Raw genomic sequence first — 13,967 nt, forward strand, 5'->3', positions numbered from 1 at the left:
CACAAAATCATAATCACCCAAGAATTAGTTAGGAATGCAGAATCCTAAATCCCAATCCACACTGTATGCACATTAAAATTTGAGAAGCACTGGTACAAACTATGTAAGGAAGCAACATTCTGAGCTGGTCACACTAACCGTAAAAAGTTTCATTTCCAAATTCTCAGATTTAATTAAATACCTGATTTCCTTCTAAGAAATTATCATGTATAATTCAGGTATAAACATCTTCCCTTTAAAAGTATGTAAGAATGCTGAGAACTTTATACCAAGAGTCAATAAAAGACTGCAATACAATTAACAGTTAATGACATACAATAAATACATACAATAAATTCTCTAGGTATCAAAAGCTCACACTGTACGATATACAAAATTAAAGAGTAGGATCCTGTCACCAAAAGACACTCTTGACTTTCATCAATCAGGGTTAGGTGCCAGAAGAGAAAGCACTAGGTATTTTGAGGAAAGGGAGAGTTAATAAGAGCAACTGGGTACTTAATAGTTGCAAGGACTGGAAGAATGGGGCTGTAAGGCTATGACCGTCTCCAAGAATGACACCAGAACACGAGACAACTGAAGCACAAGGGACTCTCTGCCCTTAAGCCAGCAACGTGCACGTGTGTGCTCAGTTGCTTCACTGCTGTCTGACTCTTTGGGACCCTACAGACTGTAGCCCACCAGGCTCCTGAGTCCATAGATTCTCCAAGCAAGGATACTGGAATGGCTTGCCATGTCCTTCTCCAAGGGATCTTCCAAACCCAAGGATTGAAGCTGGGTTTCCAGCATTGCAGGCAGATTCTTTATTGACTGAGCTACCAATAGAGCTACTAAATTCAAGAATGGCAGCTAACTGTGATCCAAGGGATCAAAGAATCACCACAACAACTGCCTCCAGATAACCATGAAACAAGGGGATGCACACAAGAGCCTCCCTACCGCCTCTGCTACAAATGCCTCTTGATAACATAGAAAGGTGAAGAATGGATAATGCGATGCTGCATTTCTGCTACTGCAGAAAAATATCAAATTTTCACAACCCAGAAAAAAGCAGCAGGTAGGAATGGGGGGCAGAAAAGGGAAGAAAGATGAACTTCCTTCACACCTCTCAAATATGTACCTATTAAATAACTGGCAGCAACTATTTCACATCTAAAAAACCCTAAATGCAAAACAGTCTTAGAAATAAAGTTTTTGGCTTTCTACTCCATCCTCCTAATTACGGAGATTAGGAGGATGAGGAAGACCATCACAGAATTCTCAGATGGCTTGAACACTATATAAATAGGAAAAAAATTTACAACACTAATCCTCAAAGTTTCCAATTTTGAATATTTACTTCTAAGCAACTATCAGGAGAAGGAAGGTAAAAAAAAGGCGGGGGGTGTGCAGGAATGTTGAGGGTAGTGTTCTTGAGATACTTTTCCACTGAAGTGCTTCCTGGAGATTATTTCAGTAAGAAGTTCATACTCTACTCACTACCCTTTGATATTATTTTTAAAAAATTTAACACTAACAAGTTTTGACTAACTATTTTAATTCTGTAGATCCATGATACTTTACTTGAAAGTTTTCTGAGGTAAGCATCTGAACTATAAACTTAATCTTGATGTACCAAAAGTTGTTACTGAATGCACCCAGCCAACCACCCATCAATAACATTTCAAATTTGAAATTTGCTCTTCTTCACTTGCCCTTGTATAGGCATTTTATGAAGGGAATTACTTCTACGTCATCTCAAATTTGAAGAGTCAAAGATTTCACCTCTAGAGAATGTCTCAAGAGTTTAGTCAGAATAAGACAAATGTTTCTATAAATGGAAGGATACTAAACTGTGTATAATCACTTAAATTTTTCTGTAAAAATCCAAATGCAAACCAAACGGGTTGGGTGGAAGGGATATTATTTACATGAACAGTAGAAACAATATGTAAAACTTCTTTTTTACAACAGAAAAACAAATTCATGACTTTAAATAGCACTATCTAGTTTTACATGTAGCTGAACAATAGCCAAGTTACACAACAATCTTTTAAATCTTTTAACTCTTTTAAATCTTTTAAAACTTTTTAGATCTTTTAACTCTTTTAAATCTTCACCACTACATGAGGCCCCATTCAAACAAGATTTTGGTGGACCTCAGTCTCCTAACTGCCATTAGGAGCAGGGAAAAAACTACGATTTCCCTGGTGGTACAGTGGATAAGAATCCATCTGGCAGTGCAGGGGACATGAATTCAATCTCTGGTCCAGGAAGATTCCACATGCAGCAGAGCAACTAAGCCCAGGAGCCACAACTTCTGAGCCTGCTCACCCCAACTAGAGGAAGCTTGCACACACTTACGAAGACCCATCGACACCAAAAAGAATGAAGTTTTCAAAAAATGAAATAAATCACAGGGATATAATGTACAACATGATGACTGCAGTTAATTTCATATTGTATATCTGAAAGCTGCTAGGAGAACAGATCTTAAAAATTCTCATTACAAGGGGGAAAAAATCTAAAAGGCAAGGCCAAGAACCAGGTAACTCCAATTCCAAACTATCTTGGCATAATGGAGCTAATCTAAACCACAAATGAAGATTATATATAAACCACCTTATCCTATGTTAATATTTTTTTCATAGCTCTGAAACTGTGAGAAATAATTAAGATTGTTTAGCAACCCTGAGTCATCTACTCATATTCTCTCCTCTGGATTCCAATGGTCAAGCCCAAAGTATTAGCATTCCACATACCTACGTGGCACATACTAAAAGTGTTCCACCAAACACAGAAACAAAACATCTGAGTGACTTCAATGCACTGTCACTTCTCACACTAACAGCCATCTTCAAACTATCTAAAGATGGCACACAAAAATTAGTTCTACAACGCAAACTGAATATTGTTAAGTCTTGGTTTTTCAAATTGCTGTATAGTTGCTTTACTCTGCTGTGTCAATTTCTGCTATACAGCAAAGTGAATCAGCCATACATATACACATATCCGTCCTCTTTTGGATTTTCTTCTCATTTAGATCACTACAGAGCACTGGGTGGAGTTCTCCGTGCTACACAGTAGGTTCTCATTAAGCAGTCTTGTATGTAGTTATTTCTCCATGTGGAGGCACTTAGAAAAACACACACATGCACATTCCCGGCTACTACTGTTTTGTTTTTTTTAAATAGTATCTGACCTAGTGCTTTAAGCGATTTCTTTTAACCCATATCCTTCTGTTCCCAACACAGCAACTCAAAACAGCTATTGGTAAGTGATAGGATTTTGATTAGCAACTGACTGATTACTTCTTATTCATAACCTATACATGTATATATGGTACACAAAATTTTGTAGAATATTTTAGATGTGCGATTATTTGAAAATCATAGGGCTTATACTTTGAGTTGTGAAAGTTTTAAGCAAATTTTTAAAGCATCTTACAAATGCTTTTTTATGAAAAATTTTACTTGAAAATAAAGAGATTGTAAATGTCTTTAAAGATCATAAATGCAAATGATCCTAAAATAGACAAAAATATATAATATATACTCTTGTATCATTTAAAGCAAGTTTTACAAGTAAGCTGTAACAGGTCATGTACATCTCCAGTACATTCTCTTGCTAATTATCCTCAAAATACACAGCTCAACGGTTAAGAATTAAATAAGAACCATGTGATACATACAACTGGAATCTTCCTTCATGAAGGCTTGGACTAAGAACATTTTTACATATATCTGCAGAGAGGATTTTAAAGAATGAAGTATCACTAAATGTGGACCTTTAATGATGGGACTGCATTGAATCACTTGATTTTTTTTTAGAGTATGTACACAGTTTTAGAAGGTAATGGTAACCTCAAAGCTTAACAACCATCTTGGCCATATCCCAGATGCTATTTATTTCCAATCCTTTGAGGCAACCATTTACAATTCTTTTAGCTGTTTCTCCTTGTTTTTAAATTTATCCTAAATAATATGCTTATGCTCATATAGTTACTATCTTTCCATTTTAGATATTACCACATTCCTTGTGAAAGCTGAAGATTCAGCACTCTTACAGGCACCCTCTCTGAAATCATTTTTATATAATTTTATCTTAGTTTTTTATCTGTCATCATATGTATTACTTTAAACCACAAATTACAGATGGGAGAAAAGAACTACAAAAACTATCCTATTAAGAACTCAATAAGAAAAGGCACAAAGGACATGAAATGGCAATTCAAAAAAAATGTTAAAACAACCAAATAATATTTTATCAGACTACTGAAAATTTTAGGATTCTTAACAGTTGTCAGTTGTAGATTAAAGTTTATTGACAAAAGCATAAACAAGCACAACTTTAAAAAAATCAAATCTTAGCAATGATTTAGATACAGTTCAACAGTTTCCTCTTCACCCCCTTACTAAGAATTCCTTTTCATAAAGACATAGATTAACTAGATTTTGTAAAGGTGCTACCAACATACATTTTTAAAAAAGTGAAAACCAAAAAGCAGAAGTTACTTTTGAAATGGCAATAGTGGCAGTCAACATTAGAACATACTTAGGTCTCTGAAATTCAGAACTATTTTTCTTTATAGTGAGTTGGACTACTAGGTCTGACAATTCTGAAGAAACTATAGATTCATGACTAACATTCATGCCACACAAAAAGATAATAATTTGTGATTTATTTTACACCACGAAATACCTAAAAAACATTTGAAAGAAGGTATGAAAATTTTAAAAAGTTAACCAAAAAGGTTTCTAAGATCAAAAAATCCTGGTGTGTGTGGGGAAGATCTTAAAATACACCGAAACACCTCAACACTACTGATTAAAGATCTCTCTCTACTACAGTACACCAAGAAACGGCACTTCAAAATACATTTTCACATTCAAGTGACAGTATACTAGATCTCTTCAATATAGCATAGAGAGTTTATTATAACTATTAACTTTTGGGGCCAGAATTTACGCTACCGATATCTAAGATCTTCATTTTAAAGTCATTTTGAACATCTCGTAATCTTCACTGAAATCCAAATGCCAACTTTTATCTGCCTTTTCACTCAGGAAGCCTTGAGAAACACTATAATTACCTGCTAGAAAAACCACCCCTGTCTTTTGGAAGCACAACAGCAAAGAAAATGATGCAAATATCTGTATCATTCAGTTATCCCTATAAAATCTCACTTTACAATCAATACTAGAGGAATAAATAAGCAATCCAACACTTTACCATATTACACAATATATAAGCCTTTCACGTCTTTTTCTTCAAATGTTTGCACTGTACTGCCTAAGTTCTTATAACTTGGCTGTGATTTACCTCTTAGGATTAAGTATAAAAGTGCTGTTGCTCTCTCATTTTAATCCAACATTTACCCAAAAAAAGCCAGGAAGAGCTATTACAAATGTGATCATTTAGCAAGTAAACGGATACAAATATGAGTAAATGGTACCAATATTTAAGTAAAAATCCTTAAGGTTCCTTACATAAGTTAAAAGAACCACCAGGATTTAATTATTTTCATCAAAATAGGATCAGATATATAACATTAATACATAAATATATATGCATGGCCAGATCAATCTATTTTTCCTGCTTCTTCTCCCAGTTTTACAAATGGGATTTTCTGTTGTCATAGATTCTGAAAATCAACCAGGTTCATGAATCAAGCAAGCGTCATAAATACCTTCCATTTAATCATTTCTATTATTCATCATTTTTAAAAAGATAGTGGCAAACATCAATTTACTTTGTTGCCTGAATACCAAGTAAACTTCTGGCTTAAAAAACAGTAAAACTGTGCCCTTTATAAACAGATATGTCAAATTTGTCATGTCAGACCAGGCTTTCCATATCGATTTATAGGATAAATTGTATGCCCTTAAAATACTAGATGCTGCTTTCAATATGTGCTCACATATACATATGTTAATAATCCTTTAATAACTTGTCTTTGGAATGATTCTGTCCTACCTTTGCTGCTGCAGCCCTCCTGTCCTTTGCATCACTGAATTCATACGTCTGGAAGTACCCAATATGCACTGTAACAGACAGATGGACAGATCAATGGGCCACAGCGGCAAAGGCCAGATAGACAGACTTGATTAAAAATTAAAATCAAAGTATATACAGGAGAGGGAGGAACCAGAAAACATGCCTGCATTCTATAGTAAATACCTAAACTTCATATCTGCAACTCTCCCATACACATACTACATAAACTATTCTTGACTTCCATAGTATTCCCTTTCAAGTAGAAATAGTACCATTGCCAAAGGCAAAATAATCAGTATTTTTAATACCATCAGCAGTTACCAATATAGCAGGTATTTCTGTAATCACACCACACAATTTCTTCAAATAGAGGTTGCTCTTTAACACACAAGAAGCTATCACATCCAAAGACTTTCTATGAAATATTAAAATGGCAATTATTACACACAATTTCTAATGTAGTGCCAAGGCCTGTGTGATTCGAGTTTATTAGTGGGAATCATTGAATGAAAGTCATATTTCAGCATTTTATTATTGTGTACTTTCGTGACTATGTAAAAATGTTTGCTCACACCACATCTAGATTACTTGGGTGGCTTAAAACAATGTGTTAGTGCCATTTAGGCCAATTTCTAAGATAAAGTAAAACACTTACAAACAAAACTATCAACAGTATTTTTTAAAGCGATGTGGAGTTTTCCTGTTACCTCAAATCCATACACCATAAAATTCAAAGTATGTGATTCAGTGGTTTTGATTACATTCAGAGTTGTGACACATAGATGTGTTAACCATCAATTTTAGAACATTTCATCACCCCCAAAACAAACCCCATACTCACTAGCAGTCACTCCCTGTTTTCCTCTTTCCCCATCCAGCCTGTTTTTTGTCTCCAAGGACTTGCCTATTCTGGACACTTCATATAAATGGCATCATATAGTATGATGAGTCCTATGCAACTGGTTAATTTCCTCATTTAGTTTTACTTATCTAGGAAGATTAACAAGCTGAGAGCTTGCCATGAACATCAAATAAGCCTGCTTTACTGGGAGAATGGAAAGGAACTATTAATTCAGAAAGTGAAATGCAGACTGCTTAAAGCTTCAACTACATTATAATAGATGAGCAAAAGAAACTGATTAAAATTATATAATTGATATAAAGTCACACAGCTGATAAAAGGTTAAAAAAAAATAGCTGGAACTAAGTTCTATACAATGTCAAAGTCTTAACCACTAAACTATTTTGTCTCCTAATAAAATAATTCAATTCTCACTGATGCTACCTCCTAATACCTGAATACCTCTCCTACCTCTCCATTCCTGCTTTCACAACCTCATCGTGTATTTCTTGCCCAGATTATAATACATTTCTCATTACTCTCCCTGCTTCCTAATGTCACCCTGTTCTCATTTACTCCCTATACTGCCAACAAAGTGGTACTTCTCAACACTAATCCTATATTAAGAGTTTACAGTTGTTTCAACTGGCCCCATCTCATTTAGCACTATGCTAAAACCTTTCACAAAATGCATAACCTGTCTAGGTCCAGCTCTGACCACACTACTTCCCAATCCTAATTGTTCATTCAACAATTTAGACCATTAACAGCTTCTACCTTTTGTACATTCTATTGCTCTTGCTCCTCTGTCTGGAATTCCATCTCCAATCCCATTTGCCTAACTAAGTTACTATTCATTTTTCAAAACCCAGCTTCAGACCCACTTCTACCTGTCGGTACTTTCCAGAAAATAGCACTAAACATTCCTTTTTGATTCCTGTAATTCTACTGCTGGACATGTCACTGTATTATAATTTATTTATACAAACCACCTTAAACAACTGTCCAGTATCTGTAGTCCCCCAGAACAGTGTAGCTAAGAAAATATTAGGTAAAAATCAATCAAGTACTCAACTTATATACTGTTCTCAATTAAACCGAAGCATTATTTTTGGAATCCATAAAATAATCATATTTAGGATCTTAAAAGGAGGATAAAAATCAGGTTAGGAGAATTGTGGGGGTTCTATTTCTAAGAGAAAAGTACTAAGAATAAAGATAATAAGAGTAGTGATTAGCTCTGAGGGAGGGAATCAGGTAGTTAAGATATTAAGGCAGGAAATTTTCTTTTTTATCTTTTGTACTTTTTGAATTTTGAGCCAAGAAAATATATGCACAAACAAAAAGATGACAGTCTAATCCTTAACAAATATATCAACAGTCTTAGAATACTAAAGCTGTTTAAAAAAAATTTTTTTTATCAGAGGCTATACAGTTCAGTCATATTGGCCCCAGTATGCAACTTATTTCTGTATTTTGCTTTGGTTACACAGAATGAAGAAAAGCCTGATTAACAAAGATAAGAAATTTCCATCACAATTTCGTAATAGTCTTCACTTAAACTGATTCAGAAGCGTAAAAAAAGGCAGTAGAAAACATTTTAATCAGAGTCAACCAGTTAATACTGTCCAACAACTGCTTTTATTTATATAAATGCAGAGTCAGAGGAAATACCATAGTAGTTGTCATTTAGTTGCTCAGTTATGTCTGACTCTTTTGTGACCCCATGGACTGCAGCCCACCAGACTCCTCTGTCCATGGGATTTTCCAAGCAAGAATGTTGGAGTGGGTTGCCATTTCCTTCTCCAGGAGATCTTCCTGACTCAGGGATCAAATCCACGTCTCCTGCATTGGCAAGAGGATTCTTTACCACTGAGCCATGAGGGAAGGCCACATTCTGTTTAAACAAGAGTTGAAATATCCAGACACACTTTCCCAAAATAACTGATGCTAGTTGAAAATGAATGGCAGTGAGATTCTCCAAGGGATTTCTAATTAGCAAAATGTGTATAATTTTGAAGAATTGTCTATTCTTTGCTGGAAGACAGTCACTCAACAGGTCAAAATGCAAACTGATGTCTCTGTTCTAAACCTAAGTATGGCTGCTTCATTTTTCTGAATGAGATTTTGCTTCTTTTCCCTTAAAGGCAAGAATAAAAAAAAAAGAATATATAACATCAACAGTGACTATCAATAAAAGAGTAACAGCAGGATGAGTTAGCTATTCACTTGTTATGCAAAACTTGCCAATGTCTGCAATGAGGGTATGAAGAAACATCTGCTTCTGCTTTGCCTGGCATTTATTTAACAGAACAGGATGCGTAAGTGCTGCATCAGTATCCTACTTTCTGTAACTTTGAGCAGACACAGACAAGTCTGAATCCAAAATACCAGTTCATAACAATCTTTAACAATCCATAAAAAGTGAGGCACAGCAAAGCAAACTATAAGCAAGGTGAAAAGACAATCCTCAGAATTGGAGAAAATAATAGCAAATGAAACAACTGACAAAGGATTAATTCCCAAAATATATAAGCAGCTCATACAACTCAATACCAGAAAAACAAACAACCCAATTAAAAAGTGGGGAAAAGATCTAAACAGACATCTCTCCAAAGAAGACATACAGATGGCTAACACACACATGAAAAGATGCTCAACATCGCTCATTATCAGAGAAATGCAAATCAAAACTACAATGAGATATCACCTCACACCGGTCAGAAGGGCCTCATCAAAAAGTCTACAAACAATACATGCTGGAGAGGGTGTGGAGAAAAAGAAATGCTCTTGCACTGTTCGTGGGAATGTAAATTGATACAGCCACTATGGAAGATGATATGGAGATTCCTTAAAAAACAAGGAATAAAACCACCATATGACCCAGCAATCCCTCTCCTAGGCATATACCCCGAGGAAACCAAAATTGAAAAAGACCCATGCATCCCACTGTTCACTGCAGTACTCTTTACAACAGCTAGAACATGGAAGCAACCTAGATGTCCATTGACAGATGAATGGATAAAGAAGTTGTGGTACATATACGCAATGGAATATTACTCAGTCATAAAAAGGAACACAGCTGAATCAGTTCTAATGAGGTGGATGAACCTAGAATCTATTATACAGAGTGAAGTCAGCAAGAGAAAGATAAATATCATACTCTAAGGCATATATATGGAATCTAGAAAAATGGTACTGAACAATCTGTTTACAGGGTAGCAAACGGGAAACAGACATAGAGAACAGACTTACAGACATGGAGAGAGGAGAGGAGAGGGTGAGATATATGCAAAGAGTAATATGGAAACTTACATTACCATCTGTAAAATAGATACCCAATAGGAATTTGCTGTATGGCTCAGGAAACTCAAGCAGGGGCTCTGTATCAACCTAGAGAAGTGGGATGGGGAGAGAGATGGGAGGGGGTTCAAAAGGGAGGGGATACATGTATACCTACGGCTGATTCATGCTGAGGTTTGACAGAAAACAACAAAATTCTGTAAAGCATTTATCCTTCAATTAAAACATAAATAAAATTTTTTTAAAAAGTAAAGTAGAAGCTTTATTCTAGATTCTGCACACACACACAAATATTAGCCTAGATATAGTTTAATGCATTGGTAATTTCCAATATGTTAAATAACTCTTTAAAAATTACAGAAAGGCTATCATGAGGAAGGGTTAGAATCAGGTAGGTTCAAGAAAAAAGCTACAAATAAACAGATATTAACATATGGAAAAATTCAATATCAGAGCTGTTCAAATATGAAATGCACTTACTTCTAGAACAGCTGTGGGGGTTTAAGTCATGGTAGACATTTAAGAACAGGCTCAGGGACCACTTAACAGGGAGACAGTACACTTGGTAAGTTGCTGGCCAGCATAAGATCTTTAAGATCTTTTTCATTCCTATTAACCTTACTCTACATGAATCAAAAATTGTGTTGACTTTGATATCAAATAGTTGACAAGTTTATTATCATCCTTCATTCTTTAACTACTGTTTATTTATTACACTTTCATTCCTAAGGATGACTACAGGATTTTTATAAATTTTAAAGTGCTATTCTCACCCTTTCGGCTTTATAGTTGAGTGGAATACATATTATAAATCAAGCTACAGATACTCATATATTCTGAGGACCCAGGATAACTATATTAATGCAATGTGAGTTGAGATGATTATATTAATACAAAACAAACAAAATGTTTAGGGCCAATGAAATGTAATGATTATATTTAAAAAGTCAGACTGGTAAGTAAAATTATATATACATACACATACATATTTTCTTTTCAAAGGAGCATTACTTTCATATTAAATAACAATGCGGAGAAGGCAATGGCACCCCACTCCAGTCCTCTTGCCTGGAAAATCCCATGGACGGAGGAGCCTGGTAGGCTGCAGTCCATTGGGTCGCTAAGAGTCAGATACAACTGAGCGACTTCACTTTCACTTTTCACTTTCATGCATTGGGGAAGGAAATAGCAACCCACTCCAGTGTTCTTGTCTGGAGAATCCCAGGGACCGGGGAGACTGGTGGACTGCCGTCTATGGAGTCGCACAGAGTCGGGCACGAGTGAAGCGACTTAGCAGCAGCAGCAGCAGCAGCAGCAAATAACAATGAGGCTCACTCTAAGTTTTTGTTTTATAAGAACAGAAGGTTGAAAAATATAGATTTAACTTTAAATGGTGTGTTATCAGTAATACGGTCCTCTAAGAACTTCACAAAAGAAACATTTTCTCATTTTTGAACAAAATAAGTCAAATCAGCTAATATCCCTTTAAATATATGAAGCATTTGTTATCTAGTGCATTGACAACAATTTCACCACGCTATTCACCTAGAACCTCTTTAATGTGTCTGTCAGGGGAACGCAGACTTTGAGGACTACTGGCCTCAGTTTGTCATTCCATATATAAATCACAAATTTTACATTATACATGTGTGCATTCTACAACATACATCAATTTTTAATGTTAAAACTTTGTTTTAACATTAAGCATTAAAAAAACTTTGTTTTTAATGCTTAAATGCTTAAATTGGAATGGAAAGTAGTAAATACCAATTTTGGCTTGAAATTTTCTTGAAGATGGTACATATGTAAGATGCAAAGTTTAAATGGGGTACATAGTAGACTTCTGCCTCTATCCGCACACTGGTTTATTATTTATTTGGATTCATAAGCAACAGCACTAAAGTCATAAAACAGTCCACTGACTATACAAGTTAGTCTCCTGGGGCATACAGAGTTGGAAAGACAAAGAGCAGATCTGGAGAGACAAACAGAAAATACCCAACACATAAGACAAGAGCAGTCATATATGTTTTATTTCTATTTAATGATCTAAAATACTGAGTTTCGACCCCATGAAAGCCTGGGCAAGCTACTTAATTCCTCTAAGTCTCAGTTTCCTTATCCATAAAATAGTAAAAATACCATCTACTTCAGAGAACTGTTGTGATGACTAATATTCCCTTAACAACTGGTTCAAAACAAAAAAAATGGAAAATATATTAGAGAATGAGAGAAGATTTAATTTGATGAAGTCAACAGAAGAGGAATGTGAACCATTCATAAAGGAAAAACACAGGAGTAGTACCAAGACTTATTTTTTTATCAATAATAAAACTCATTCACATTTAATTTTGACTCTTCAAATCCATGTTTATTAGCCATGTTGCAGGAAATGTGGGAGTCAATGAGAATACCAAAGGTAACACTGATCAGGATTTTCAAAATCCATTAGCAAGAGAATAACAAATTATTTTTTAAATAATAGTATTATATATACAAAATTCTGAGACCCACTCAAAGGGAAAGATTCAAAGATGAAATGATGTTTAAGGTGAGTCTTGAAGTATTAATGAGTTTATTAGGGGAAAATCATCTGAAAGGAAAAAAGACAAAGTCACAAAGGAGAATTTCACAGGGACTATCATTTCACAGGGACTATTATTTTGTTGTGTCAAGATGAGTGTGAAGAAATGATGGATAAAGTAGATAAAGGTCAAATTATGAGAAGTCTGATCTATCAGGCTAAGAATCTTTTATCCTAATCTGCATCCTCTGGTAACCTAGTTAATGGAACCCTCTAGGCTCAAGAAGCCCTAGGCTTAGTAGGTTCCTCATAAGCACCATTTCCTGTCCCATTCCTACTGCCTATCAAGATTGGTAAAGATACGGTGTACTTTCTCAGGCCATAAACAGACCAAGTATGAACATTTTTGACACTGTCATAAAATTGAACAGGATGACCACTCAGAAAAAAAGGAGACATTCAGCATTTCCTAAAAAAACCTGTGGTAATCACACCACACTGATAAGGCCCCATTTTCCATCAATATCACTCTTTTCATTCTTTTCATTTTTCTGATGTTGCCAATGAGAACCTTCTAATAACTTCTAATATCTTCTAGCAAGACTTATCCAAAGGACTACTTTCCTTCTTTCCTAAAAACCAGCTAGTGTCTTCGGAAGGCAAGGCTTTCCTTAACCAAACAGCAAAGAGTGGTCTAACTACAACAAAAGTGAAAACACATCAGGGTTGACCTGGTGTAAAAATAACATCTCAAAAGACAAACTGGTAGGGGTGGGATTTCTGGGTAATGGCAATAAACCAAGATACTCAACTATGAAAAACCAGACCAGAGCAAATCAAGAAACAGGATATAACTGAGATTAAGCTACATGTGGATAAAAGCAGGCATTATAGGTCCTAGTTACTGCCTTTACAGTCAAGGATTGATTTATGTGTTTGCCCTTCCTAGACTAGGAGCCCTGGAAAGGAAAGTGTTCTCCAATCATCTTTGTACACCTACTGCCAAAGCACACCAAGGGGAAGCACATGAACGTAAAAGTTTAGCACAGATTTGGCAGAACATGATGACAGGAAGATGTATAATGTTTTTAGGAACAGTGTTATAAAATCCAAGAGGACCAATTTCAAGATAGACAGGGCCATTAGATCAGATGGAAAGGAGGCTTTGGTCTTTCAGCTCCCTATCTTGAAAGCATTCACACTAATTACCTTTTGTCACCTGAATTTTATACCTAGAAAGGAGCTTTAGAAATCATGTCCAAACCTTTCCTTCTGCAAGGGCAGGTTCAAACTATAAACCAAGTTAGTCTAAGGTTACACAGT

The 13,967-nt window shown here is 35.4% G+C and overlaps 1 protein-coding gene across 2 annotated transcripts in view; it reads right to left on the minus strand.

The window, feature by feature from the left end:
• Positions 1-13,967, minus strand: part of ARIH1 (ariadne RBR E3 ubiquitin protein ligase 1) — a 104,595-nt gene that overhangs the window by 68,924 nt on the left and 21,704 nt on the right. Inside the window, exon 2 of one of the 2 annotated variants that reach the window (XM_086322662.1) lies at positions 5,956-6,023. The exons of the other annotated variant lie outside the window; for it this stretch is intronic. Within the exon in view, the coding sequence (XP_086178788.1) occupies positions 5,956-6,023 (68 nt within the window). The remainder of the gene's footprint in view (positions 1-5,955; positions 6,024-13,967) is intronic. 2 annotated transcript variants of the gene reach the window in all.

This window comes from Bos grunniens, chromosome 10 (assembly GCF_055505025.1).
Source record: "Bos grunniens cultivar Pamir isolate PY7600 chromosome 10, Bosgru_T2T1.0, whole genome shotgun sequence".
NCBI classification, from domain to species: Eukaryota; Metazoa; Chordata; class Mammalia; order Artiodactyla; family Bovidae; genus Bos; species Bos grunniens.